The sequence below is a fragment of the Aphanomyces invadans genome (genome assembly GCF_000520115.1).
Source record: "Aphanomyces invadans strain NJM9701 unplaced genomic scaffold supercont1.10, whole genome shotgun sequence".
Lineage (NCBI taxonomy): Eukaryota > Oomycota > Saprolegniomycetes > Saprolegniales > Verrucalvaceae > Aphanomyces > Aphanomyces invadans.
The window spans coordinates 1,254,395-1,282,208 of record NW_008580155.1 but is presented as its reverse complement, the minus strand read 5'-3'; the positions used below and the strand labels follow the sequence as shown (position 1 = coordinate 1,282,208).

At 56.2% G+C, this 27,814-nt stretch overlaps 8 protein-coding genes across 9 annotated transcripts; 3 read left to right on the top strand and 5 right to left on the bottom strand.

Moving 5' to 3' along the window:
* Positions 1 to 216: 216 nt before the first annotated feature.
* On the bottom strand, positions 217 to 2,049 carry H310_06076 (hypothetical protein; the record flags this gene model as incomplete). Its single annotated transcript, XM_008870990.1, has 6 exons — positions 217 to 585; positions 631 to 992; positions 1,040 to 1,189; positions 1,253 to 1,523; positions 1,576 to 1,864; positions 1,916 to 2,049. 6 exons carry the CDS (start codon positions 2,047 to 2,049, stop codon positions 283 to 285), a joined length of 1,509 nt encoding a protein of 502 aa, XP_008869212.1. The 3' UTR covers positions 217 to 282.
* A 266-nt stretch (positions 2,050 to 2,315) lies between these two features.
* On the bottom strand, positions 2,316 to 3,691 carry H310_06075 (TKL protein kinase). Its single transcript, XM_008870989.1, has 4 exons — positions 3,175 to 3,691; positions 2,970 to 3,110; positions 2,729 to 2,916; positions 2,316 to 2,683 (listed from the first exon to the last, which is right to left on the bottom strand). Exons 1-4 carry the CDS (start codon positions 3,613 to 3,615, stop codon positions 2,356 to 2,358), a joined length of 1,098 nt encoding a protein of 365 aa, XP_008869211.1. The 5' UTR covers positions 3,616 to 3,691; the 3' UTR covers positions 2,316 to 2,355.
* A 105-nt stretch (positions 3,692 to 3,796) lies between these two features.
* On the top strand, positions 3,797 to 4,801 carry H310_06074. 2 transcript variants are annotated; one of them, XM_008870988.1, is made up of 3 exons: positions 3,797 to 4,230; positions 4,298 to 4,478; positions 4,552 to 4,801. In XM_008870988.1, exons 1-3 carry the CDS (start codon positions 3,817 to 3,819, stop codon positions 4,707 to 4,709), a joined length of 753 nt encoding a protein of 250 aa, XP_008869210.1. In that variant the 5' UTR covers positions 3,797 to 3,816; the 3' UTR covers positions 4,710 to 4,801. The 2 variants fall into 2 exon arrangements, with proteins under 2 accessions (XP_008869210.1, XP_008869209.1); XM_008870987.1 differs by having other exon boundaries at positions 4,298 to 4,801.
* A 305-nt stretch (positions 4,802 to 5,106) lies between these two features.
* H310_06073 (hypothetical protein) lies at positions 5,107 to 19,410 on the top strand (the record flags this gene model as incomplete). The annotated part of the gene is made up of 5 exons (XM_008870986.1): positions 5,107 to 7,238; positions 7,303 to 7,816; positions 7,860 to 8,213; positions 8,270 to 8,928; positions 8,982 to 19,410. The coding sequence occupies exons 1-5, from the start codon at positions 5,170 to 5,172 to the stop codon at positions 19,408 to 19,410; spliced, it is 14,025 nt and encodes a 4,674-aa protein (XP_008869208.1). The 5' UTR covers positions 5,107 to 5,169.
* A 12-nt stretch (positions 19,411 to 19,422) lies between these two features.
* Positions 19,423 to 19,882, bottom strand: H310_06072 (hypothetical protein). Its single transcript, XM_008870985.1, has one exon. The coding sequence runs from the start codon at positions 19,850 to 19,852 to the stop codon at positions 19,487 to 19,489; it is 366 nt and encodes a 121-aa protein (XP_008869207.1). The 5' UTR covers positions 19,853 to 19,882; the 3' UTR covers positions 19,423 to 19,486.
* A 102-nt stretch (positions 19,883 to 19,984) lies between these two features.
* Positions 19,985 to 22,128, top strand: H310_06071 (hypothetical protein; the record flags this gene model as incomplete). Its single annotated transcript, XM_008870984.1, has 6 exons — positions 19,985 to 20,050; positions 20,127 to 20,158; positions 20,223 to 20,744; positions 20,794 to 20,884; positions 20,994 to 21,195; positions 21,282 to 22,128. 6 exons carry the CDS (start codon positions 19,985 to 19,987, stop codon positions 21,887 to 21,889), a joined length of 1,521 nt encoding a protein of 506 aa, XP_008869206.1. The 3' UTR covers positions 21,890 to 22,128.
* Positions 22,107 to 23,504, bottom strand: H310_06070 (hypothetical protein). Its single transcript, XM_008870983.1, has 3 exons — positions 23,312 to 23,504; positions 22,876 to 23,262; positions 22,107 to 22,815 (listed from the first exon to the last, which is right to left on the bottom strand). Exons 1-3 carry the CDS (start codon positions 23,460 to 23,462, stop codon positions 22,307 to 22,309), a joined length of 1,047 nt encoding a protein of 348 aa, XP_008869205.1. The 5' UTR covers positions 23,463 to 23,504; the 3' UTR covers positions 22,107 to 22,306.
* A 17-nt stretch (positions 23,505 to 23,521) lies between these two features.
* On the bottom strand, positions 23,522 to 26,315 carry H310_06069 (hypothetical protein). Its single transcript, XM_008870982.1, has 7 exons — positions 25,563 to 26,315; positions 24,968 to 25,514; positions 24,701 to 24,868; positions 24,346 to 24,624; positions 24,002 to 24,293; positions 23,862 to 23,945; positions 23,522 to 23,805 (listed from the first exon to the last, which is right to left on the bottom strand). Exons 1-7 carry the CDS (start codon positions 26,170 to 26,172, stop codon positions 23,668 to 23,670), a joined length of 2,118 nt encoding a protein of 705 aa, XP_008869204.1. The 5' UTR covers positions 26,173 to 26,315; the 3' UTR covers positions 23,522 to 23,667.
* Between the last annotated feature and the right edge of the window lie 1,499 nt (positions 26,316 to 27,814).

Below are 27,814 nucleotides of genomic sequence, written 5' to 3'. Positions count from 1 at the left end.
CACTAATCAACGCACCAATCAGATTTCGATGCAACGTGAAATTTCCCCAGCAATTTCTTGCCATTTATTCAGGGAAACCGGAGGTACAATATTCGTTCGAACGTTGCTGCGCTGCTCATGTGCATGCACGGCAGGTCAGCTCTTGCTGGCCATGCAGCCCAGTCAAGGGGCTTCAGCGTGATGTTCACTGTAGTGGAGATGACCACCGTGTGTAGCATAAACCCAGTGTGTTGCATTGACTTGAAATTGAGTTGGTCGCACAAGCGTTGAAAACATCCCCCACTACGATCTCACAGACGCCAGCGCCATCGAGTAGTAGTGAGGTCGAAGGAGCATTTCGCCATGCGTAAGGCCCGACCACAGCGTCACTTGAATCGGTGCATCGCGTCCGTCAGCGAGCTGGACACCGCGCTGGAGCAGTGCGTGGACAGTTGGAGCGTCCGTGATTTGGTCTGAGCTCGACAGGAAGATGGACGCAGCCACCGCATGCGTCTCACGATGGCGGGGCAATTCTTCGGGAAACAATATATTGTTGTACCACCAAAAGTGGCGGCGAATGGCGTGCGCAATGTGCAATTCTTGCGACTACACATAACGTTCAGATGCGCTATCACTCGAAGTGTTTGGTACCACAAAGTACCACATGATAACTTGGAGCCCCGTGGCAGGCTCGCGGTACAAAAAGTTGTATGCCACATCCCGTCGACAGAGCAAAAACACCACCGGGTCAATCAACGTGACTTGGGAGACCCTCTGGGGCGCCTCTTTGCACACCCAGCTGCACACGACTGTCCCGAGGGAATGGCCCATCCAGTGAGCCGACTCAACTCGGTGGGCTCGCAGCATGTGTGAAATCGCCCCGAGGGTATCGTCCTGCGACGGGACGGTTGCTTCCAGCTGCATCGAGACATATCGCAGCTCAAACAAAAAGAGCTGCCGTGTCGAGCACTCCGCTGCCAGTTGCAGTAGCATCGGAACATACATGAGCAGCCCTGCACTTTTGGTCACGCTCCAACCGACGAAATCTTTCATGAAGTACCAGATCCAATGCCGTGGACAAACACCACAGGTTCTTGAGGCACGGCTGGGGTGAGGATAGCCGTGCGATGCCAGTAGGTGCAGCCCCTTCCCACCACGTGCCGTTGAAAGCCGAGCTGGGACAGGATCAATCCCGCCAGCACGTCCATGCCTGCCCAACATGTGCATAATTCAAATGCATGTGACGCGTGTGCACGAGATGCGCGACTCGTACCCATTGTAACGACGTATGCAATCAGCGGGCGCTCCATGCACTCAAATGCATCGATGGTGTGGCGAATGCACGGGTTTCTAGCTGCAGTGTCCAGCGACTTGGGACGTTCTCGAACTCCCGCTTGCGCGTAGAGTTGGTCAACCATTGTGTCAATATCTGCCCAGTTGTACTCTACGCAATCGGACGAGACGTCGTGCGAGTACAACACGTACGCAAGCCACCGTCGGAGGTCATGTCTTGTCAGCTGTTCAAATGGCGTGCCGTAAAACCACTAGCCACCAGGAATGAGTTCAAGACACCCACTTAAAGAACCGCATGTGTACCTCCTCCACAAACGCTTTCACGTCTGGAATGTCTGCCATACAACGCTCGAGAAGCCCCACCGATGGCTGTGCATGAGTTGCAAAATTCTTCCGCACTTGTGGAGGATTTGACTGGGTTGCGGCCAACGACATCTTCCAGTGGTGATGGTATAGAGAAAACACAACCTCGGTCGTGCAATACAAGATCAATGGCAACGCCACCCACGGGCTCACTTTTGATGGCCCAAGGCACTGCCACTGGTCCGCCGTAAGAGCCAAGAGCGCGACTGGCGCCAAGTACACGATGCATCTACGAAATCGAGACATGAGTGTGCGCTTACACGTCGGGCGTTAACGTTACCGAACTGGCAAGACCAGGATGGCCAAGAGGACGTAGTAGTCCCATGTCTTGGGTTTCGGGGCATCGAAGGATCTGCGTGTGGGTTTGGTCGTTCTCGACAATATGGCGTGGCGGAATCTCTGGAGTAGCTCCATGCTCGTTCAACAATGTGCTTTGCCCACATCTTTCGCTGTCCGAAAGCCTTCAACTTGCAACGTTGTGACGCGACATAAACAGAATGTACCAGTCACATTGAAGTGGCCAATGGCCTTGCTCAAAACTCGACTGGGCAATTTTGATTGGATATTCGAATTTTTGTCTGACCAATCGTATGGCCGAAATCTCGAGAGAACGCATGATGGGGGGGCACTCCCAGCGAGTGACCTGGAAACCTGGCGCTGTGCCAACACCAGAATGACAAGCCAGCGCACAGCCTGTGGCAGAGGCAGGTAAATATATTATTATAGCAGCCCAGACTTGAGGCCAAACCCGACCCGCATTCCTGTCGAGCTTTTCCTGTTGAATTGGGCAACTGCTTCGTCATACGACACGGTGGTGTCGATACTCAAGTTCAGGATGACCTCTTTTCGCGCGGCGTCCAAGAGGCCCCGGATGGCGTGGAAGGAAGGACGTTGAGACGGATCGGGGTGCCAGCATGCCTTCATCAGGTCGTGCAGCACTGTGGGGATGTGGGCACACAACGGCGGACGCAGGTTCTTGTGCACCACCATGTAGGGCAGATTGATGGGATCTTGGTCCAAGTACGGTTTCTTGAAGCAAAAGAGCTCCCTGGGCAAGCATGATGAATAATTGTCAGCTTCCTCAAGTAAGTACCACAACACTATGCCGTAGGAGTAGATGTCGATTTTCTCCGAGTACACGTCGCCGCGGTAGACTTCGGGGGCCACCCATCGGGGAGTCCCACACACTGTATTGGCAATCGCGTCTTTCTCTAGCGACCTGGACAGGCCGAAGTCGGACAGTTTGCAGCGAAATAATTCCGTGATGAGCAGGTTTTCCGCCTAATTTGTGATGCCACTAAGCAAATATACCAACGACGTTGATGCAAACACACCTTGATATCTCGATGCAGGATAATGGGGTTGAGGGAATGGAGGTAGTTGCATGCAGAAGCGCAGTCGTTGGCAATGTCGAGAGTGAGCCCCCACGTCGCGCGAGCTTTCTTGGATTCCACCAGCTTGAGCAGATCCAAAACCTTCCAATATGACAACAACGCCCACGACGATGAGCCTCGCGATAATTTCGGGATAAATTCGTACCGAGCCTTCACAGAGCTCCGTGATTAAGCAATAGTTGGGGTGTTCCTGCACAGCCCCGAGGAAGTGCACAATGTTGGGGTGGATAAGCTGCGACAGGATGTCCACTTCTTGCGCAAAGTCGACGAGTTCGATCGATTTCTCGCTCGTGTCGCGGAGGTAAATCTTCTTCACGGCCACTCGTTTGCCTTTGCAGTACGCCTCGTACACAACGCCAAAGTTGCCAGCACCAAGCGTCGACCGCACATCGATCTCCTTGAACGGCACATTCAATCCAAAGAAGACTGTGCCGAGCTGGCGAGACTCAGTGATCACATCGTCCCCTTTCGTCTTCAACCTGACGCGCGCCGAGTTGGCCAGCGTCCCAGCTTTATTGGCGTTGACAAACTTGTGCGTTTCGACGGATATTCCTGCAGGTTCCACAGAGGACGCGACGCAGCCCATGGTGCTGGTGGTATGGTCGCGGTCAACACGACGGGAGGCACGGGCCAAGCGCGCGACAATCAAGCGAAAAGTGGACGCTCGGAATAGAGAGCTGCATCCGCCTAAAGATAGCCACACTCAGAATCGACCCGAATACGGCTCGTGATGTATTCCGACGAAACCGCAATCAGTTACATTCACACTTACATTCGTCCGCCATCCATGCGTGGGGCAGGCGACAATCCAAAGACGAACGAGGACACGTCGTCGGTGACTCCGTCGCTCGTATCGGCCTTGATCGACACCGACTTGAATCGAGTGTTTCGATTCCTTCGTGGCTACGCCGCGCGATCGAAACTACGGCGGCTCGAGCGCGAGCTCCAAGTAAAAACACAAGCTATGGCGTCGCATGCTGCAAACGACGCCACGCCCGTGCCACCCGCATGGGGGGAGTTTGCGAACGATGCATACGAAATCATCGAAATCCTCGGCGAGGGCGAAACCGAGCAGTTAGATGCCCTGCGACGGGAGATTCTCGCGGTGACACGCGATGTCGAAGCTGCCAAGGCCGATGGCCCAATTACGGGCAATGACTTGTCGCAGGCTCTCAAAGAAATGAACTTGCCGTTGTCCAAGGTGCGAGCTGAACTACCAGGCGGATGAACATGGCAAGTGAGCTGACGGGTTCGAGACCGTGGTGTAGGCGGAAGTAGAGCACATGATTTGGGAAGTTGACGAGGATATGGACGGATGTGTGAGCATGACCGAATTCAAGAACATGTTTACCCGATGCGTGCACGACTCGCATGGCATCGAGCCAACACAGCTGTATCATGTCGTCCAGTTCCTCATTTATGACCAAGACTTCAGCTTCAATCTCACAGGTGCATTCCTCTGTGTGAAGTCGTGCGACAATGCGGTTCTTGCATCTATTGGTGCGTGCTCATGCGCGTGTAGTTGGGGAGATCGCCCAACGTTCCAACGTTCGGCACAATTCCGAATTGCTCGCGCGACAACTCTCGTCGTTGTTTGGAAAAGAAGCCCCTGAGACCCGCGTTTCATTGCCAACGTACTGGGCAGTTGTAAATACCACGATGCCCAACTTGTTTAATTGAGTCAATCTTACATGACGACAGTCCAAGTCGACCCCCCCTCCACACGATTCTTTAACCTCCCTTCGAGCAAATTACAACTCACTCCACACCCTTCTCCACCTTGGCACTGCTGTCAGTCGCTGCAATGACGCGACGAAGGAGGAGGGCTACACTTAATGCATCGCCTCGCAATCGCGTTGCGCATGAGCAGGTCCTTGCAGAAGTTTTCACACTATTCACGGTTTCAGTTTCATATCCATTGCACACGTAATAGTATATTCATTAAAATAATTCGACTTGCCTGTATTTTTCCCAATCCAAAAATATTTAAATTTTGCTGAATATACATATATTTTTTATTTCTTGACGTTTCAAACACGTAAATAGGAGGTGCTGTGATTTGAAGTTTGAAGGGACACACAAAACCGCGGAAGAATAGCATCTGGCGGGCCGGTTTGTGATAGCATCGTCGCCGCACCTCATGGCGTTCCAGGCGCGGCATCGATGGATCATTCAAAAGATTCAGATTGGCCTGGGTTTCCGTGACGAGGGCCAGGTGGAGGAACTCATGAAGACCAACGACATTATGGACGCTCTGTCGGGGTTCTTCCATCCCGCTGGCCCCACGCGCATCTTTTTCTACTATCAGCCGCGGGTGACGGACCCGGACGGTCGATTGCCCTTGAACTTTGTGGAAACTACATCTGACACCTCTGAGGGCATTCCACACGTCGCTCCCCGATCGCATGCGACACCTTCTGTTGCTGGAGGCGGTCGCGACGACCACGACGCGCCTCCCATCCCCGAATTGTTTATCACAGATGGCCGTGGCGAGCCTCTTCTTGCGCGAGCTGTGTACTTCTTAAAGAAAGTCAAACCACCACATGCGCCCATCGTCCGCACGCGGCATTCCCGGCAACCAGAAGCCGTCGAAGACCAGTCGGCCCTCGTGACAATCAATCCTGCAGTTGCGAACGACGGTTTGCTCGAGTTTGGAGTCCTTGACAAATCTGTGCTCGTAACGATGGAGACCCTGTTTTCCCAGCTCTATCTTCCTCTCTTGAACGTGCGGGACGATTGCGAATGGGGCCAAGCCGACGCGGAATGCAAGCACGAGTTCCTCCACGGGATGAAGTCATTCCTAACAGACATCCAGGGCAGCCTCAAGACAATGAGCGCTGGCCTCGAACTCCGCAAGCCAGACAAGCGATACGATGCGTCCGACTCGCGCAATTTGAATCGCTACGCCAGCGACGAAGCTGCTGTTGCGCACTTTGTCGACTTGGTCCAAGACTGGTGTCGACAGACGGAAGCGTACTTGGACGACAGTGACCAAACGAGGTGGGAGTCGAGCGAGTCGGGCCCTGACACCGAGTTGGAGTACTGGAAAGGTCGGCTCCAACGGCTCACCGGCATCACAGAGCAACTCAAGACGAAGGAGTGCAAGATGGTGATCGGAGCACTCACGATCGTGACCAAACAGCACGACGTCGGGTTGGACAAGCAGAGCGTGTTTGCGCTCCTGCGCCAGTGGAAGCAAATCGACATCAACATCACGGAAGCGACGAACGAAGCGAAAGACAACGTGAAGTATCTCGCGACGCTGGAAAAATTTATCGAGCCACTGTACATTGGGACACCTGCCACCGTCATCGACGCGCTGCCTGCGCTTATGAATGCGGTCAAGATGATCCATACCATCGCGCGGTACTACAACACGACAGAGCGCATGACGAAGCTCTTCATGAAGGTCACAAACCAAATGATCGCACTGTGCAAGGCCAGCATCAACGGTTCAAATCCGCCCGAGTACATCTGGAAGCAGAACCCGGAAACGCTGCTCGAAAGCCTCGAGACATGCTTGCGACTGAACGAGGCGTACCAAGAGCAGTACCGTCTCACAAAGGACAAGCTCCTGACGATGCCAAAGGGGAAGCAGTTTGACTTTAGTGAAACCCAAATTTTCGGCAAGTTCGACCTGTTTTGCCGCCGAGTGATCCGCCTCATCGACATGTTCAGCACGATCCACCAATTTCAGTCTCTGGCCGACCATTCTCTGGAAGGCATGCACGGCCTCATCCAGACCTTCCAGACAATCATCGTAGAGTTCCAGGCAAACAAGCATGATCTATTGGACTTCCACAACAACAAATTTGACCGTGACTACGTCGAATTCAACGTCCGCATCAGCGACTTGGAGCTATCGTTTCAGCACTTTATCAATCAGTCGTTCGAGAGCATCACGAGCATCGAGCAGTCGCTCAACTTGCTCAAGCAATTCCAGACCATCCTCCAGCGCGAGAACCTCCGCAACGACCTCGACTCCAAGTTTACTGTGATTTTCCACAACTACGGCCTCGACTTGACGACGGTGCAGGAAATATACGAAAAATACCGCCACGACCCGCCCATAGCACGCAACTTGCCGCCCGTCGCAGGCAATATCTTGTGGTCGCGCCACTTGCTTCGCCGGATCGAAGAACCCATGCGCAAGTTTGAGAGCAATCCGAGTGTCCTGGCGACGAAAGACTCGAAGAAAGTGATCAAAACGTACGCCTGTCATGACGCGGAATGAATGCATGGCTCACAATCGATCGCTTTGCGGCGGATGTAGGTACAATAAAGTTGCACGAACACTTGTCGCGTTCGAGTACTTGTGGTACGAAGCGTGGTGCCGGTCCATCGAGACGTCCAAGGGCGGGCTGCATGCGACCCTCATCATCCGACATCCCCAAACAGACAAGCTGTATGTGAATTTCGACAAGGAGATTCTCCAGCTCATTCGCGAGGCCAAGTGTTTGGACCGCATGGGGATTGAAGTGCCGGACAATGCCAAAATGGTCATGCTCCAAGAAGACAAATTCAAAATGTACTTTAACGACCTCACGTACACGCTGCGGGAGTACGATCGCGTGACTTCGAAAATCATTCCGATTACAGCGACGCTCCTCAAGCCGCATTTGGACGACCTCCAAGCCAAAATTCGACCTGGCATGGTCACCCTCACGTGGACTAGCATGAACATTGACGCGTACAAGATGCAAGTCCACTTGGGTCTCCAACGTCTCGAAGAGCTGATCAATAGCGTCAACGACATCATTGAAAACCGCGTGGAAAAAAACTTAAAGGTTGGCTGCTTTCCCGTCGTTCGAATAGTCAACGATCGTGTAGGTCGTGTCGAAAGCCGTGCTCGTGAGCCTTCCAACAGATCAATCGTTTGCCCTCGACGATTTCGTGCGGGCCCAGGAGAAGAATGTGATGGCGGTCACGTCGCTCCTCGCGGCCAAGAACACTGAAGTCGAAAACGCCGTCGATGACGTGCTCCGGCTGATCAGCGACTTTAGCTTGGACATTGTCGACGTGGTGGCGACGGGAGGCGCGAATCCGTTGGCGGCCAAGGGCGGTGCAGGCAAACTCGCCAGCGAAGCCGACAGCCAACTCGCGTTTCGAAACCATTACAAGACACTCATGTACCGCGCCCTCGTCAACTGCACAAAAACGTCCCTGAACGCCATCAAGAAACGCGTACGTATAGCACCGATGGGATGATGGTTCAAATGCGTCATCCTTGTCGTATGTAGGTATGCTCGAAAGCAGGCACGGGGTTTTTGTTTTTGGAGCGTCCGTTCTTTGAAGTCGACGTGCAATTGAGTGTGCCGTCCGTGCGGCTCAGCCCGAGCCTGGACGATATCCAGCGCGCCATCAACCGCAGTGCCGTTGCCGTTCTCAAATGTTCCAAGACCCTGTTCACGTGGGGTCAGCAGGATGTGTTTCCAGAGTCGAGCCGCGTGACGTTCTTCGACCATTTGGGATGCGACACGGAGATCATCAAGGTCGCACTGCTTTTGACGGGCGCGCTCCATGGGACCAAGAACCAAGTGCACGACTACCTCGGTGCGTTCAAAAAGTACGACTGGCTGTGGAAGGAAGACATGGAGTTTCGGTACAATCAATTCATCAAGCGGAGCCCGACGATCCAGGACTTTGAGAACGAACTCAAGAACTTTATGGTGGTCGAGGCCGAGATCAACAGCATCGCACCGGTCCACAACATCGCGGCGCTCTCGCTCAACACAAAGAACCTGAAGCTGCAGCTCCGAAACGAGTGCCGTCAGTGGAAGGTCCAGTATTCCGACCGCGTGCACCAACAGGCGCGGCTTGCGCTGACCAACCTCATGGAGTACATGCGTGTCACCAACACCAAGCTCAATCGAGACGTCGAGTCGCTGGATTCGCTTCGGTACGTTGTCCGAGTTTTCACCGCCACGACGTGTCGACTGAGGCCTTGCCTAGGTACGTCATGATGGTCCTCAAGGAGGTGCGCGAGCGCGAGTCGTCAATCGAAATGGAAATCAACCCAATCTTGGATATGTACGAGATGCTCGAGCACTTCTTGCCGGGCGGGTACATGAACAAGGAAGAGATGGACCAGAAAAGCGTGATTCGATCGACGTGGCGGAAGCTCGTCGAGTACGCGGAAGAAGTGACGGACAATCTGAGCGACGTCCAGGGCAAGTTCAAGAAGCAGCTCATGAAAGATGTCAAGGACTTCCAGGCAGACGTGCTGCAGTTCCGCACCGATTACACCGTGAACGGTCCCATGGTGTCCGGGATCAAGCCGACTGAAGCCGTGGAGCGCCTCGCCCGGTTCAAGGACAGCCTCGCGTTGCGCGATCGGAAGCTCGAAGTGTACGCGGCTGGCGAAGAGTTGTTTGGAATGCGCCCCACCGAGTACCCCGAGCTCACAAAGACGCGGAAGGAACTGGCATTACTCGATCAGCTCTACGGGCTGTACATGGACGTCGTGCAAACGATGGAAGGGTACCGCGGAATCTACTGGAACGTTGTACCGTCGATGCTAGACGACATGACAACAAGTTTGCACGTGTTCGATGAGCGGTGCAAGCGTATGCCGAAAAAGCTCTGTGAGTGGGAAGCATATCGGCTGCTGCGTAAGGATATCAGTGACATGGTCGACATGCTGCCGCTCGTCCGGGACCTGAGTGCGGATTGCATCAAGCTGCGCCATTGGCAAGACGTCGTCAAGCTCGCGTCGGTTCCGCTGCCTGTCGAGTCGGAAGCGTTCAAGTTGAAAGATTTGCTGGATGCCAAGCTCCTTGGCCACAAAGACGACATCGAGGCCATTTGCGACAGCGCGCACAAGCAGCTGCAAATCGAAACGAAACTCAAAGACATCAAGGATGCGTGGACGACTGCCGTGTTTGAGTTTGGCGAGTGGAAGTCGCGAACGATTCCCGTGCTCAAAGGATACGGCGGCGTCATTGAAGCGCTCGAAGACGCTCAGCTGCAGCTCCAGGGCATGCTTGGACTGCGCCACGTCGTGCCGTTCAAAGACAGTGTCCAGGCCAAGCTGACGCAGCTCTGCGACACGTCCGACGTCCTTGAGCTGTGGATCAAGGTGCAAACGCTGTGGATGTCTCTCGAGTCGGTGTTCACGGGCGGCGACATTGCCAAGCAAATGCCGCTCGAGGCGAAGAAATTTGCCAAGATCGACAAGGACTGGATCAAGCTGATGGCGAAAGCGAGCGAGACGGGGGTCGTCGTCATCTGCTGTTCAAATGAAATGCTGAAGTCGACGCTGCCCATCTTGTACGGTGAGCTTGAAAAATGCCAAAAGTCCCTCGAGGGCTACCTCGAGCAAAAACGGAACAAGTTTCCCCGCTTCTACTTTGTCTCGAACCCGTTTTTGCTCCAAGTCCTGTCCAAAGGATCGGACCCCATGGCCGTCCAGCCGTATTACGAAAAGATGTTCGATTCGGTCGACCATGTCGTGCACGATCCCGTCGACAAGCGGCGCATCGTCGTGCTCAAGAGTTCTGTCGGGTCGGACGAAGAAAGTATAGCCCTCAAGAATGCAGTCGTAGCGGACGGCAACATCGAGGACTGGCTCACGGCGCTCGAGCATGAGATGTTCACAACGCTCAAGGTCCTGGCCCGTGAATGTGTCACCGACTCCATGACCCTCTCGCTGCGCGAGTTTGTCCTGAAAAGCTGCGGTCAGTTTGCCCTCTTAGGCATCCAGCTCCAGTGGACGGCGCAAAGTCAGGAAGCGCTCCAAAAGTGCAAAACGTCCAAAGGCATCATGACAGAAACCAGCAAGAAGCAAGCCCAACTTCTCTCGGAACTGAGCTCGTGGTGCCTCACCAACCTCGGCACCAAACTCCAACGCGTCAAAGTGGAGACCCTGATCACAATCCAAGTGCATCAACGCGACTGCTTTGCTGACCTTGTCCGGCTGCACAAGGACCGGAAAATCACCGACGCCACCGACTTTGAATGGCTCAAACAAGCTCGCGTGTACTGGCGGCCAGCGCCGGCCCAAGACCGGCTCGGGCCCGAAACTTGCGTCATTCAAATCTGCGACGTCGAATTCAAGTACGCGTACGAGTACCTCGGGTGCAAAGAGCGGTTGGTCATCACGCCTCTGACCGATCGGGCGTATGTGACGCTGTCCCAAGCTCTCGGAATGTACCTCGGAGGGTCGCCCACGGGCCCCGCCGGGACGGGGAAGACAGAGACCGTAAAGGACCTCGGGCGAGCGCTGGGGCTGTATGTCGTCGTGACCAACTGCACCGACCAGCAGCGCTTTCTCGACATGGCCAAGATCTTCAAGGGGCTGTGTCAAGCCGGGTTCTGGGGCTGCTTTGACGAATTCAACCGCATCGAGCTCCCCGTGCTGAGTGTCGTCGCGCAGCAAGTGCTCGCGATCACGAACGCCAAGCGCGTGCAGGGCACCCACTTTTTGTTTCCGGGCGATGCGGCCCCCATCCGCCTCAACATGGACGTCGGGTACTTTATCACGATGAACCCGGGGTACCAAGGCCGTCAGGAGCTGCCAGAGAACCTGAAAGCGCTCTTTCGCGGCGTTGCAATGATGGTGCCAGACCGCGAAATCATTGTCAAAGTCAAGTTGTGCTCTGTCGGGTACGACCAGTTTGCCGACCTCGCGCGCAAGTTCAAGACGCTGTACTCACTGTGCGAGGAGCAACTGTCCAAGCAAAACCATTACGACTTTGGCTTGCGCAACATCTTGTCGGTGCTCCGGACGGCCGGCGAGACGAAGCGGAACCACTTGGACGCCCCGGAAGACCTGTTGCTCATGCGGACGCTGCGCGACATGAACTTGTCCAAGCTCGTCGCGCAGGACACACCGCTGTTCCTGTCGCTATTGCACGACATCTTTCCATCCGTCGAAACGAGCGCAAGCGTAGCCAGCCCCATGCTCCACCAGATCCAAGATGTCCTCACCACCCATCAAAAAGTGCCGACGCCGTCGTTCACGATGAAGATAGTTCAGCTATACGAGACCCTTCTCGTTCGACACGGGATCATGGTCGTGGGCCCCGCCGGCACGGGCAAGTCCGAGATGTTTCGGACTCTGCAAGTTGCTCTGACAACAGCCAAGAACATCCCGCACCGCCAAATCCGCATGAATCCGAAAGCGATTCGACCGGAAGAAATGTTTGGCGAGACTGACAAGCAGTCGGGCGAATGGCTCGACGGCGTGTTTGCGTCCATGTGGTCCAAGTACAACGACAGGAGCCGGCGCGACATGTCGTGGGTTGTGTGCGACGGCCCTGTCGACGCCATTTGGATTGAGAACCTGAACACGGTCTTGGACGATAACAAGTTGCTGACGCTCGCCAACGGCGACCGCATTCCCATGACGGACAACTGCAAGCTCATGTTCGAAGTCGAAGATTTGCGCAATGCGTCCCCGGCCACGGTGTCCCGCGCCGGCATCATCTACGTGAGCGAGCCGGACTTGGGTATCCAGCCGCTCATCGACGCATGGCTCCTCACACGGCCGACGACCGACGCAAGCGCATCGACCAGCCAGCGCGACATCCTTCGAGCGCTGTTTGCAACCTACGTCCACGACGGCCTGTTCAAGTTTTTGTTGAGGCAGTGCCGCGCCGTGGTGTCGTTCCCGCGATGCGGGATGATCGAGTCGTGCTTGACGCTGCTCTCGAGTGTCCTGGCAACGGCCGAGCTGAGTGAGACCGACATGGCGGCCGAGCTCGAACGCGCGTTTGTGTTTTCACTGGCGTGGGCAGTCGGCGGCCTGTACGAAGCCGACGACCGCATCAAGTTCAACGAGTACCTGGCCAATGTGTCGGCGAATTTCATTCCAAAGCAAGCCAAGACGACGGTGTTCGACTACGTGGTCAACCCGGTGTCGATGGATTGGGAGCGGTGGAGCTTGGACACATGGGAGCCTCCCGTAGGCATGGCGGACGTGGACGTAACCAGCGTCACGATTCCCACGGTCGAAACGACGCGAAGCGTGTACCTCATTCAACACGTCGTAGCACACCGACCAGTGCTGCTTGTGGGCGGCACTGGGACGGGAAAGTCGTCGATCGTGCAGCTCTTTTGTGACAAAGGCCGAAGTGACGACATGGTGATGCGCAAGTTAATCTTTTCGAGCGTGAGCTCCCCCGGCGGATTCCAGCTCATGGTCGAAGCCGAATTAGACAAGCGCGGTGGCAAGAACTTTGGCCCGCCGCACGGAAAGAAGATGACGCTGTTCCTGGACGACCTGAGCATGCCTGCGTGCAACACGTGGGGCGACCAGCCGACGTTGGAAGTTGCTCGGCAGCTCATTGAGACGAACGGGCTCTGCTTTCTCGACAAGGACAAGCGCGGCGACCTAAAGGTCATCGAAGACGTTCAGTATGTGGCAGCGATGCAGCACGCGAAAGACGGTAAACAGGATGTCCCGAACCGCCTCAAGCGCCAATTCTTTGCCTGGAACGTTGTCGTGCCCACGATGGACGTCGTGGATTCGATTTACGGCCAGATCCTCAAGTGGCGCGCGGGGTTTCCAAAAGTCGACAAGTCCGTCGCCGACCTCGCGGGCAAACTCACGTCGGCGACGCTGCACGTTTGGGCGTTTTTGCGAAAGGCGATGCTGCCGACGCCGCAAAAGTTTCACTATATGTTTACGATGCGGGACCTCGGACGCATCTTTCAGGGCATCCTGCGTGGGTTCGACGGCGTGCAAATCGATCGCGGCCTGGTCAGGCTCTGGCGCCACGAATGCGAGAGACTCTTTGCCGACCGCCTCACCACGCTGGACGACAAGACTCGCTTAAAAGACGAGCTCCACACAACAATGGACAACTTGCTCCTGAAGCCCGTTGCGCCGCAGCCCGTCAAGGAAGGCAAGAATGGAGGGACCAACAGCTTAGTGACTGGGCAACGCGATGGGTCGCAGCCGTACTTGATTGACATCGCGTCGGGGTGGTTTGTCGACTTTTTGCGAGATGACAAGCGCGACGAAGACGGTGTCCTCATCGAAGAAGCGCCCAAGGTGTACGAGTGCGCCGCATCGATCTCCGTTGTTCGCGCGCGCGTCGAGCACTTGGTGGAGCTCTACAACCGGGACAACCCGAGCCGCAAGGTCAACTTGATTCTTTTCGACGACGCGCTTTTCCATGTCCTTCGCATCGTTAGGGCGCTAGGGATGCCACGGAGCCACATGATGCTTGTTGGGGTCGGCGGGTCGGGAAAGCAAAGTCTGACAAAGCTCGCGGCCGTGCTCGGGCGCATGCAGCTTGTCCAAATCACCCCCACGAAAGCCTACAACACGGCATCGTTCCTCGACGACTGGCGCACGCTGTTCAAACTGGCGGGGCAACTCAACAAGGGCGTTGTGTTTCTCTGCACGGATAACGAAATCAAGGACGATTCCTTCCTCGAAGTCCTCAACGGCGTTCTGTCGACGGGCGAAGTGCCCAACCTGTTTCCAAAAGACGAGCTCAACTTCATCGTATCTGACCTCCGCGCTGCCATGCTCAAGGCCCGTCCCACCGAAGTGGACTCGTTCGAGAACCTCGTCAAGTTCTTCCTCGCCCGCGTCAAGGCTAACCTCCACGTTGTCTTGTCCATGTCGCCCGTGGACCGTCGCTTCGCCGAAAGATGCCGCAAGTTCCCGGCCCTCGTGTCCGGGTGCACTTTGGATTGGTACTTGAGCTGGCCGCAAGATGCCCTCGTCGCGGTGAGCAAAGGCTTCATGGACGACTTTCCGCTCGAGTGTGCATCACAGGTCAAGGAACAGCTCGTCGTCCACATGGGCTTGATCCACGACACGGTGGTCGATGTGTGCGGCGAGTACTTTGAGAAGCGGAGGCGGCACGTGTACCAAACGCCCAAGTCGTTTCTGTCCTACTTGGGGCTGTACAAGACTGTGTACAAGACAAAGCTAAACGAGATCCACCGCAGTGAAAGCAGCATCAACACGGGGCTGCAAAAGCTCGTCCAGGGCGCGGCGGACGTTGAAAAGATGAAGGGTTTGCTAAAGGGGGAAGAGCAGAAGCTGATTGTCGCGGAAGCTGCCGCCAACACGATGCTCGAGAATCTCCAGGTGAAATCGATGGAAGCCAAAAAGGAAAACGACGTTGTGACCAAGATCAAAGAGCGGTGCGAAGTCGACGCGGCGCTCATTCGCCGCGAAAAGGAAGACGCTGAAGAGGACTTGGCCAAAGCCCAGCCGTTCCTGGACGAGGCCGAGCGGGCAGTGTCCGGAATTAAACCGAACGACCTGAACGAGCTCAAGAAGCTCGCGAAACCCGGCGACATCATCAAACTCATCTTTGACTGCGTTTCGATCCTGCAAATGTACCCCGTCGGAAAGGTTGAGAAGTCGCAGGTCACCATCAACAAAAAAGCGATGGACTTTCTTCTCGATTCGTACGGGATGGCCAAGCAGGGCATGTTGAGCGATACGCGGTTCCTCCAGCACGTGTTTCACTTTTCCAAGTTTGAAAAGGATCATATCAACGACGAAACGATCGAGCTCCTCATGCCGTACTTGGAACTCGAAGGATTCAGTCCGGTCGTGGCCAAGAACGCGTCCAAAGCGGCCGAAGGCTTGTGCACGTGGGTGATCGCCATGACCAAGTACCATCACGCTTCCAAGGTAGTCAAGCCAAAATTGGAGACCCTCCGTGTTGCGGAAGGTCGCCTCGAAGCCGCGCAAGGTGGTCTCCGCGCCGCCGAAGACAAGCTAGCAGTGTGCCAGACCATCCTGGACAACTTGCAACGAGACTTTGAGCTTCAGATGGCCGAGAAAGCCCGTGTCGAAGAGAATGCGAGCTCCACACGGAAAAAAATGGAGCAAGCGACCGCGTTGATCCAAGGCTTGGCAGGCGAAAAGAAGCGGTGGACAGAAGAGAGCAATCGGTTCGCGGACCGGAAGCTCCGACTCGTCGGCGATTGCGCCGTCGCGTGCGAGTTTGTCAGCTATTGTGGCCCGTTCAACAAGGAATACCGCGACATTTTGTGCAAACTCAAGTTTGCCAAAGACTTGCGGGACCGCCAAGTACCCGTGACACACGACTTGGCACTCACAACGTTCATGGTGGACGTCGGGACGGTGGCGGATTGGAACTTGGAAGGCCTTCCGTCCGATCCGTTGTCGATTCAAAACGGGATCTTGGTCACGATGAGCTCCAAGTACCCGCTCTTGATCGATCCCCAAGGACAAGGTCTGGCGTGGATTCTGTCGCGAGAAGCAGCCCGCATGCCGTCGACTGGCGTCCTGTCGATGAACCACCCGAAACTCCGCGACCAGCTCGAGTTTTGCATCAGCGAAGGGAAAGCGCTGGTGCTGGACGGCGTCGAACAGGAGCTCGATCCGTCGATGAACGCCATCCTGGAGAAAAACATCGTCGTGAAAGCCAAGTCCAAGTACATGATGCTCGGGGACAAATTGTGCGAGTACAACGACCAATTCATGTTGTACATGACGACGAGGCTGCCGAATCCGCACTTTGCACCCGAAGTGCAAGCGAAAACGATGCTCGTGGACTTTACAGTAACCCAAGAAGGCCTCGAGGATCAGCTCTTGGCCAAAGTCATTCAAAAGGAGCAAAAGTCACTCGAGGAGCAGCTCATTCGCGTCCAATTCGACGTCAACATGAACACGAAGGCGCTGTTGGGCCTCGATGCACTGTTGCTGGAGCGACTCGCGTCCAACGCCGGGAACCTCCTCGACGACCTCGACCTGATCGGCGTCCTCGCGTCCACAAAAGCCAAAGCGACAGAAGTGAATGACAAACTCATGGCCGCCGCAGACATGAAGCTCGGCATCGACGAAAAAAGGGAGCAGTATCGACCCGTGGCGACCCGCGGGTCGGTACTCTACTTTTCGCTTGTCGACTTTTCGCTCGTCAACTGCATGTACCAGTCGTCGTTGGATCAGTTCCTCCTGCTGTTCAAGAAAGCGATGGACGTTGCCGACCGCGCGAACCTGTCGTCCAAGCGCGTGCACAACATCTTGGACTCGATGACGTACCTCGTGTACCGCGCGACGAACCGTGGGCTGTACGAGAAGGACAAGCTCGCGTTTGTGATGGTGATGGCACTCAAGATCCTCGTGACTGCTGACACACTGGATGCGGGCGACATAGCGCTCTTTTTGAAAGCTGGCGCGGCTCGACAACAAACCAGTGCGTCGGACAAGCCCAAGCCGTTTGCGTGGCTCAGCGCTGCCGCGTGGTCGAACGTCCAGCAGCTCAGCCAAGAGAAACCTGAGTTTCGGAACCTCGTCGCGGACATCGAACGAAACGAAGCCCCGTGGCGGCGTTGGTACGAGGACAACGAGCCGGAGAAGTTGCCTGTTCCAGATTACGAGTCCTTGCTGTTTCACCCGGACGCTGCGAATGCCAAGACGCACTTTCTCCGCCTCCTTCTCGTGCGGTGCCTTCGAGACGACCGCACGTTGTTGGCGGCGCAGGACTTTATCAAGTTGGTTGACACCGTCGACACGAAAGCGGGCCGATTGCCGTGCTTGGGCCTGCGGTACATCGAGCCCGTGACCGACACGGCGGACAACATTTGGAGCGAAATGACGCATGAGACGCCTGTGATCTACTTGCTCAGTCTCGGCGCGGATCCGACCGAGTCGATTGAGGTACTGGCGCGGAAAAAACGCGTCAACATTCAGTGCATTTCCATGGGCGAAGGTCAGGATGTCGTGGCGGCCAAAGCGATGGCAGCAGCGATGCTCAACGGGACATGGCTCTTGCTGCAGAATTGCCACTTGGGCCTCGATTTCATGGAGAGTTTGCCCGAGATCCTGACAAAAGCGACGTCGTCGTCGTCGCCCGACTTTCGTCTCTTTCTCACGTCCGAGCCGCACCCATCGTTCTCGATCGCGTTGCTCCATCGCAGCATCAAAGTCACAAACGAGCCGCCGGCGGGGCTGCGTGCGGGCATGCTGCGCAGCTTCACGGTACTCGTGGACCAGGACAAGTTGGAGCGCATCGAAACGGTGCAGTGGCGGCGATTGCTGTACGCTTTATCGTTTTTGCATTCAATCGTTCAGGAACGGCGCAAGTTTGGTCCGTTGGGCTTTTCGATCCCGTACGAGTTCAACGCGTCCGATTTGACGGCGTCGATGGTATTCCTGGAAAGGCACCTGTACGCGGGGGCGCTCAGCTGGCCGACGCTGCAGTACATGATTGCCGAGGTGCATTACGGCGGTCGGATCACGGACGAACTCGACCGGCGGCTTTTCAAAGCGTACTGCGAAGAATGGCTAAGTTCAGGCACCCTCGCACCGAGTTTTACATTCAACCCAGAGGCGCTGGTCGGTCGACTGCCCCAGGACTTTGTTTATGGCATCCCTGACGGCACCGACATGGACGAGCTGCACAAGATCGTCGGGTCGTTTCCAAAAGTGGACTCACCCGAGATCTTTGGCCTCCACCCAAATGCCGACCTCACGTTCCGTGTGAAAGAAGTCGGCGCGTTGCTCACGACCTTGAGCGAAACCCAACCCAAGGCGCAGTCGTCCGTGCGGGGCGGCGCGACCCGTGAAGCTGTCGTGCTGGACAAATGCGAAGAGCTTCTCGCCAAATTGCCCAAAGAGTTCCTCGACGAACCGACCTTGGAACTCATCTCGACCAAACTCGGCGGGCTCCACGTTCCTCTGAATGTGTTTTTGTGGCAAGAACTACAGCAACTCCAAGCCGTGCTCACCATCGTCCGGCGCGTCCTTCATGAAACACAAGCCGCAATCAAGGGCGAGCTCGTAGTCACACCCGACATTGCCATGTCCATCCATGCGATCTTCGACGCGAAAGTGCCGCGGCTGTGGCTGTATCGAGGCGCGGAAGAGCTGTCTTGGTTCGCGCCGACGCTTGGGCTGTGGTTCACGGGGCTGCTGGAGCGTCACAAGCAGCTTGAAGGATGGCTCGAGCGGGCAAAGCCGTACTGCTTCTGGCTACCAGGATTTTACAATCCGCAGGGATTTCTCACGGCCATGCGGCAAGAGGTGGCCAGGCATCACATCGCGGACAAGTGGGCCCTCGACGACGTCGTGTACCACACCGAAGTGACAGAGTACGAAAAGCTCGAGCAGATTCGCCAGCCGCCGAAAGAAGGAGTGCTCGTGCATGGGCTCTTCCTGGAAGGAGCGGCATGGCATAAAGCGAACGCGACGTTAGTCGAGTCGGAGCCAAAGAAATTGTTTGCCCCGCTGCCTGTGCTGTACGTCACTGCAACGACCAAGCTGCTCAAGAAGAACCGGAGCGGCGACTACGGGCCGTACGGAGGATTTGACTGTCCTGTGTACAAGTACCCCGTCCGAACTGACAGATATCTTCTCTTCACCGTCACGATGCCATCGAGAGAGCATCGGCCGGTCCATTGGACCCTCCGAGGTGTCGCTTTGCTCTGCGCCACCGAATAGGGCCACACTCGTGTAAAAAAAATCTCAATCAATTCTCACGCCACATGTGTATGATACAATCTATCGTGTGGGGAGGCTACGAGGCGAGCGTCGGCCGCTTCACGCCACACATGGCGCAGAACCGCATCAACTGGGACTCGAACGTGTGGTTGCAATTGGGGCATGTCGGAGCTAACACAGGCGCGCTACGGTTGAATACTGTGGCTTTGTTCGCTTGGCCAGCGCGGTACATCGAGTGGTAGTAGTCCATGCGCTCGAGTTCTTCCTTGGCATCCTGGAGGAGGATATTGAGTGCTTGCGTATCTCGAACATGCATCTTTTCACGAAACTTCAAGCGGACGTAGGCACGCATGGTCTCGCGGTGAATGTGCTGTGGGCACTTGGCTGCAGAAACCAGGCACGCCTTGTACACTTGCAGGACTTGGCGCCGAAGGTCGCTCATCCGATGCCGACGGAATGCTCAATGTTTCCGATTGGTCAGTCTAACGAATTGTATTGCATGCAAATATCAAGAAAATTAATTTAATTTGACTGAAAATTTATCAAGCAAAAATCGGGCCGGTCAGTTTGGATCATGGGCGATCGGAACCAAGTACTCGAGGAACTGCAGTGCATCATCTGCCACGATTGCCTGTACAAGGTGAGCCCTGCTGCATGACGATGCCCTCGCTGTGTGTGTTGCTGACAATGTAGTGATTCCGTGCGTGTACCGTTAGCCCTTGAGCTTGGGGTGCGGGCATACGTTCTGGTACGAGAGCGCTGCGCGTTGCCCTTGTTCGCTTCGTCAATGAATGCATTTCCGACATGGATAGTCGGTTGTGCTTGCTGCAGGCATGTGAAGCGCAAGGTCCCGGCGTCCAATGTTCGTGTCCAGTGTGTCGCGAGCAGATTTGCGGCTGTATCCGCGCCCTCAACGTCAACCTCACGCTATGGAATGTCATTCGCATCGTGTACCCCAACGGGAAATCCGAGGCAGACGAAGAGGCAGCGTTTCAATGTGCCAAAAATTCGTTTGAGCTGCACCAGCAACTCCGTCGCTTGATGCTTCCACCAGCGTCTGAAAGCGCAGATGCCGTCAACGACAACCGTGATGCGTGGGGGAATAACCAAGATCGGCGGCAACTTCGCGTTGAAATCAGCGATCACGAAGAAGCGATGGCGCTGCTTGCAAGTGATTCCGATACCTTCGCGAGCGACAACGACGATGATGGCGACGACAATACCAGTCCGTGGGTCGTGCGCGTAGAGAATCTCGAGGCCGACGAGCTTCGCATCCGCCGCAATGTTGTCGTCGACCAAGATGACATCAACACGGACGGCAACCCCACGATGCGGTACGTCGTCGCCACCACTGCATGACGACCTATATCGTCACTTGTTCAGGAACGCGTTTGGCATTGTCGAGTTTCCGAGCGTCTTGGAAGCGTACGCGGATGGCCAGGACTGCCAAATTGCGCTGCTCCAACTGGAAGAGGTACACTATTGATGGCGTCCATGGAAGGTTATCGAATTGGCCGATTTGGATCGTGCTTGATGGATCGTCGTTGGGATTGCCATCACGATGTGAGGTCGCGCGTGGTTAGGACGAGGAGCAGACAGAAGGATTTCCCGTTTTTATGGCAGAAAGCGGCGACGACGACCGCCTCGTGTTTCCGCAGTACTTTAGCGACGTCCGGCTCACGGTGAGCCCGATGGACGATCCCGGTCAGCCCGTCTTAGTGCGAACGGTGAGTGCGAGCCACGGCATGGTCGAGTTCAGGAATCTTCGGCTGCATGTCCCTCCCGGTAAGTCATCTAGTTGTCCCCATCGGACGCTCCCCCTCTGCCCACGTTTAGTGGAGTGCCGTGGCACACTCACGACGTCGTTGCAGGACACTATTTGTTTCGAATGGAAGACATGGAGCGGGAATTGTTTATTGAAATCAGAACCCACATTGCGGACGGCGGACGGCCCGACGCTCCACGCAACGCGTCGCCACACCGGATGCCGCATCGACCGCGACATGATGTGTGGCGCTTGGCGGACAGCGGCATGCATCGCCCTCAGGCATTGACTCTTCATCGACATGGAAGCGACGAGTTCTCCGACGACGAGATCATGTATGAAAGTGCGAACGAGTACGACAGCGACGATTCGTTCCTGGCGTCCGAAGACGAAGATAGCAGGCGTCGGCAGAGACAGCGGTCGCTCGAGTCCGTCTACAGTGATGAGGACGGGAGCGACGGAGAACACGTACCCGTTGAACCTGCCGCGCAGGATGACGTGGATGCGCCCATGCATGAACAAGAAGATGAACACGATGATGAAGAGGACCACGACCCCATCGTAGTTCGAGCTCCGGCTTCCCGAAAACGCAGCCGACGCCAAGTTACGTCGTCGGAGGAAGAAGACGACGAAGACATGCCTCTGAATCGGCTTGCATTCAAGCGGCGGCAACGTGCCATTGCAAACGAAGACGAAGACAGCGACGATATCTAAGCTCACCTGCGGTGGCTCCAACCGCCACCACCACCACCTCAACATTCCTCAAGGCCTCTGCCTGTCAGCAACGGCGCCGGGAAGGCAGACTGACTTGCGTGCGAAAGGCTGCTTGCATCGCGACCACCACGTCCCCGATCTCCTTCTCTATTTAACAAGCGCGGAGGCAAAGGCAATTGGTAGGAGCGCTCGACTTGTAGAGGGCACCTTTGAACACAGAGAAACCATTCCAATTCATACGATCTTGTCTCCATCCAGTTCGTTTGACCATGTGCATTCGAGGCCGTGTGTCGCAGGGCTTCCTGTCCAGATCATGGCCACATTATTAGCTGACCAAAGTCGTCGCGGCTAGAAATTCGCGTGACGGAACAAAGCTTCCATCCATTGGAACAGTCGGCAGCCTGTCCATGGCTTCCATTACAAGTAACTCGGGGTGAGATCGGCGTCGTAGACAACGCCAAGGTCTCGCCTGATCGTGTCCATGAGGCCAGCGAGGAAGAGCGACTCGGATAGCGGGTACTCGGCGCATTCGGTCGCATGGTCGATGCGAATCGCTTTTCCGACCGCCGCCGCTTCGTAGCTCAGGCCGACGGACCCTCCAAAGTTGAACGCGCTAGACGATGGTGCTGGCGTCGGCAGCGGAAATTCAACTGTTTCGACATCTGACCCACGGTCAAGACGCACCCGCGTCGGGGTGTGCGCCGGGGCATCGATGACCAGCCGACCTTTCGACCCCAAAATCGTCACTTCTTCGCGAAAGTCGGCCAGGCATGAGTACTGGATCGTGCCATATCGGTGGCGCGAGTACTGCAGCGTCACAACGGCGAAAACATCGACGCCATCGTCGGACAGACTGCCGACGGTGTGGACATTGATGGGCGCTTCGTCGGGGAAGACCATCGACACAAAAGCCAGCGGGTAGATGCCTTGACAGTCGATGAAGAATGAACAAGACGAGGGGGATCGTTGGAGGCGGGTCAACGTACCAATGTCCAAGAGACCGCCGCCGCCCAAGTCGCGCTTCCAGATGCGGTCGGCCGAGCTCGGGAATGCAAAGCCCATGTCAGCATGAACAGCATGGACGTAGCCAATCACACCGTCCGCGAGAAGTGATCGGACGTGTTGGATGGCAGGAAAGAATCGCGTCCACATGGCTTCCATGAGGAATAGACCCTTGGCTTTCGCAAGGGACACCATGTCCGCCGCGTCGCGGCGATTCAGTGCCATTGGCTTCTCCACCAGCACGTGCTTGTTGTGCGAGAGCGCAAGCATCGTGTGGGGGTGGTGGTGCGTATGCAGCGTGCCAACGTACACAACATCTACTTGTGGATCTCTGCACAGGGCGTCGTACGAGCCATACCACGTCGGGATGCCTGAACGCTTTGGCCGTTATGCGCAACTGAAGTGAGGCGCAAGTCGTACCGTGGAGTGTGCCAAACGCGACGGCTGCGTCGAGGGACCGGGAGGCACACGCGACTACCTGGGCATTGGCAACGAGGGCCAGCCCCATGACGAAGTCGTTACTGATCTTTCCGCATCCCAAGATGCCCCATCGCAATGGCGCCGTCGACATCGTGTAGAGCCACCAACCGTGCCACTCACGTGATTCGTCACATTGCCAAAACGCGCGAATGTCGACAAAAGTGGAATGTAGAATCCCTTCGATTGTTTACGCAAAAACACTTCTGGTCTTGACGTTCCAGTCGAGACAGCACTCTGGTTCTGTCAACGGTTATGCTCTCACTTCAAAACTCCTTGGGGATGCATGGCCATCGCCGCTACCAAATGCGGCATTTCTTGGTTGGGTTCAGCGGGGCGTTGGCAGGGCAATTGAACACTCTTGCAAAGTCGTCGTTGTTCATGACAGCGCCATGAACGCGCTGCTTGCCAGGGGGATGCACGTCGTTTAGCGACACCTGCACCATCCCACCACGACATCACGCCCCGTACAGTCGATTCAGACTGTTCGTACATGTAGATGCTCATCGGTGGCTTTCTGACACCACGCCTGCGCAAAGCTCAAGAAGAACAACTGGTCGAGTGTGTCGCTGGCGGTCTACCACGCACGTACGATCAAAGTCTGGCCACATGTCGTGGCGGATTCGAACGTACATAAGTTTTGCCGTTCAACGACGCCTTCTTCATCCGCACGGCATACGCTTGAAACGCGACGGCAAGGCCACCAACGTCCGCGATTGTCTCGCCCAGCGTGAGCTCCCCATTTACCATCCCAAGCAGTGTCGTGTGGTCGTTGCCGTAGACTGGCATTTGCGCGTACTGGTCCACCATGCATTTCGCCTTGTCCTCGAAGGCCGCGGCGGTGTCGTTGCTCCACCACGGCTTGAGAAGCCCATCGCCGTTGAAGTTGCGTCCTTGATCGTCGAAGCCATGGGTGATTTCGTGGCTACGAATGCAAGCGACAATCGCCATACCATCACACTAGAGACGAACAGTACCCGATGACCATTCCAATCGCGCCGTAATTCATCGCCGCATCCGCGTCGGCATCAAAAAATGGCGGCTGCAATATTCCTGCCGGAAACACAATCTGGTTGAACGTCGGGTTGTAGTACGCATTGACAGCATGCGCATGCATGCTCCACTTGGTTTTGTCGACCGTGGTGTTGAGCAAAGAAATGGCGCGCATGTGATCCATCTGGGCCAGCACTTGGACGTTGCCAAAGTAGTCGCCGCGATCGAGCACGACAGGGTAGTCGTCTCGAGTTTGGGGGTATCTGCCAGCCAACAAGTGCATGCGTGAGCCAGCGGCCAGAGAACCAAGGGACACTTGCGTCACAGCCGTGTACACACCCGACGAGTTGCGTCATGGCATCCAACTTGGACAAGGCTGCGGCGCGCGTGTTGTCGTCCATCCAACGATTCCGCTCGAGGCGGCCGCGAAATGTACTGCGAATGTCGCCGACGAGGTCTTCGATGCTTCCTAACGAAGCGCGGTTGAACGCGCGCTGGATGAAGTACCTAAGGTGCATCATTGTTTAGCCAATTCCTTCGTGGAGTTGTACACACGCTCCATGCAACAGCTCGCCACTCAACAACCCAACGTGGTCGAATCCGTACCGGGCCATGAGCTCCCCGAGATGAGCGTTTACTTTGTCGGTGCACTGCTGGTGGCGCGGTCGCATGGTCTGCAGGCCAAAGAGGGTCTTTCCAAAGAAATCAAACGTCGCGTTGCGAAACGACGCCGCCAAGCCACCGCTCGTGGCGAGCACAAGCTGAAAGGCCACGACGGTTTGCAAGTCGTCCAGCGGCGTTTGCGTCACCAGCGCTTCCGCCGCTTGGAAGAATGCGGGAGTCGCCACAATGACGCGCGTCGTGTCGTCGAGAAGGATCTTTGCGCCTCGGAAGACTCGATCCATGCTCGGAAACGTCCCCGATATGTTGGACATGGGATTATACGTGGCTTGGGGATTGCGCAGTGCTGCTTTCGGCACCATCGCCTGCGCAATCTTGGTTTCAAACGGGACGACGACGTCCGCTGCGCTCTTGGGCTCTGGCCACCCCGCCAACGTCATCAACTTTGTGATCATCGATCGATACGGAACGTCAAGCTTTGCAAAGCGAGTCGCGTTCACGTAGTCGTCGCGATCGGGTAACGTAATCCCGCCTACAACACCGTGGAGCAACGATCGGACATCGTGGGTGCCGGACGGACCTTGTTCGACATGCAACACCATCGTCTGGCCGCGCTGTTCGTCAACGTCAATGTAGGCTGGGAACAAAAAGTTGGTTGGGCTTTTCATCGACAACGCCCCGATGAGTGCAAGCAATTCGTCCTTCGTTTTGGTCGCGCGAATGGCATCCAGGTCGGGACGGAGCGGCGCCGCGCCCAACATGTCCAACATCGTCGTGTTCATGCACGAGTCGAACAGCTCCGACACGAGCGGCCACTTCTCGTCGAGGATCGATCGAATGAGCTCGTCGTTCTGGTCCTGGATGGCCGTGAACGACCGAGCGTACGATGAGCGATCGGGTGGGAGCGACGTGTTGGCGAGCCATCCCCCGCAAGCGTACTCGTAAAAGTCGGTGCATGGCAACACGTTTGTGTTCATGAGTGCAGCCACTGAAGGTGGCAGGTTGGGATCCACGCGGATGCTGTCCGTTTCAGCGAAACTCACCACGAGCACGACAAAGAGAACGCCCAGAATCAATGCCACGACTAGGACGCCCATGCGCGTCCGGGTCGGTGAAAGCGCATTCGCAGCCTTGGACGCGAGGCCGTTGGAGCTCTCGATGTCCATCGCTTCGAATCCTTTCGTCCCCATCGAGGAATCGTCAAGGTCGTCCGAGTGGCGATGTTTCCTTGCGTCTCTAGTGCGGTGGAGGACCGGGCTTGGCGGGAGCTGCGGTGCAAAGCGATGCGTGATCGCGGCCGACGACGACGGTTCTCTCGGTCCGTGGTTCCTTGTGAATTCGGACACGAAGTTCGAAGCGTCGAGCGTAACGGCCGGTCTTTCGAAGTTGGGCCATGCCGCGCCATGGCACACTGGCGAGCCCAGGACGACTGCCGCTGGTCATGTTGGTCGCACGCTCGTCACCAGCATGCGTTCATGCATGTCGTCGCATGAGGTGGCATTGAGAAAGGACTGCCCCAGTCGAGCCTTGCGGGAAGCCACGCTGTCTACTCTAGGCGAGTACCTCTAGCCGACGACGGCAACGTGACGGGGTGGCATGCTCGCGATGTTGTTGTGCAGGGGAGCCACGTGGACGGCGTCCGACAATTGCCTACTTCACGTGTACAGAAGAGCCCTGGGCATGGAGGACAGACTGCATGTACGTCGTCGTGCCAAAGCCATCGGACAGAATTGCATGCGGCGGCGTCGTCCCTGCCTCCAGGACAAGTGCCGTCATCTTACGCCTGACTTTGTGTCCGAAGAATGGGGCCACAACGCATCTCGCACGCCATTGCACGAAGCCCGCGGCAATATTTGTGCGTGCCGAGTAGTAAAACACCAACTCGCGAACGACTAAAATCTCGAGCAGAGTGGGGGGGGGTTGGCGGCAAACCCATCTTATCTAGCACTTGAGGGGGACGGACTTGTACCCATGCTTCCGCATCGCAAATTCATGCAATACTGGGGGACATGGGCAGTGTTCTGAGGTGCCATGGGGGGCAAGGCCGCTGGCGTCGCAACAGCGACGGGACGTAGTATTGCGTTTACCATTTGCATGCGCACTTGAAGCTATCACGATGACTAGCCCAAGACGTGGATGCGTTCCAGTTGTGGTCAGCAGCGTGCGCGACGCACTGCGATGTGCCTTGGCTCGTCACGTTAGGCCAAACATCAAACCGGAGTACAAGAGTGGAGCGGGACCATGTCTCGTTGGCCATCTCATGCACAACAGGTTTCAGTTCATCTAGCGAACGACCGGGGGGAGGCACCAGGCGTCGTTGGCGAGGACTCGCGCCGAGGCCGCCGAGGTGGACCGACGGGTTGCCGATTCGTCTTGGTTGCCCTTGGAATAGATCCAATTCGGTGGCTGCATGGTGTGTTGGAGTCGGAAATCTCAGACAAAACCGCGGCCCGCACCCGCTTCCTGACATCCAATTGCGACCTTACATGGATAGACGTCGAAATCGTCTGGGGACCTTTCGCCGAGACAACAAGGTGCTTCGACGACCCCCCCGACAAACTCTGTCGCGGATGCTGCGACCCTGTTTGTTTCGGCGACGATGTAATGGGATGGTCGAGGGCCCCCCGTCGACCATCGACCGGACAGGGGTACCGTAGAACTGCAACGTTGTGTCCGAGCAAGCAATCGCTTGCGTGTGTTGATCGGCCTCGACGCCGACGACACCATTACGTCGCTCGTGATCGGAACTGAGTCACTGCACGACAGGCCAGGAGTCAGTAAGCGGACCAGAGGCACTCGCCCGTGTTTTTTGAAGAGGCCGCGACTCGCTCC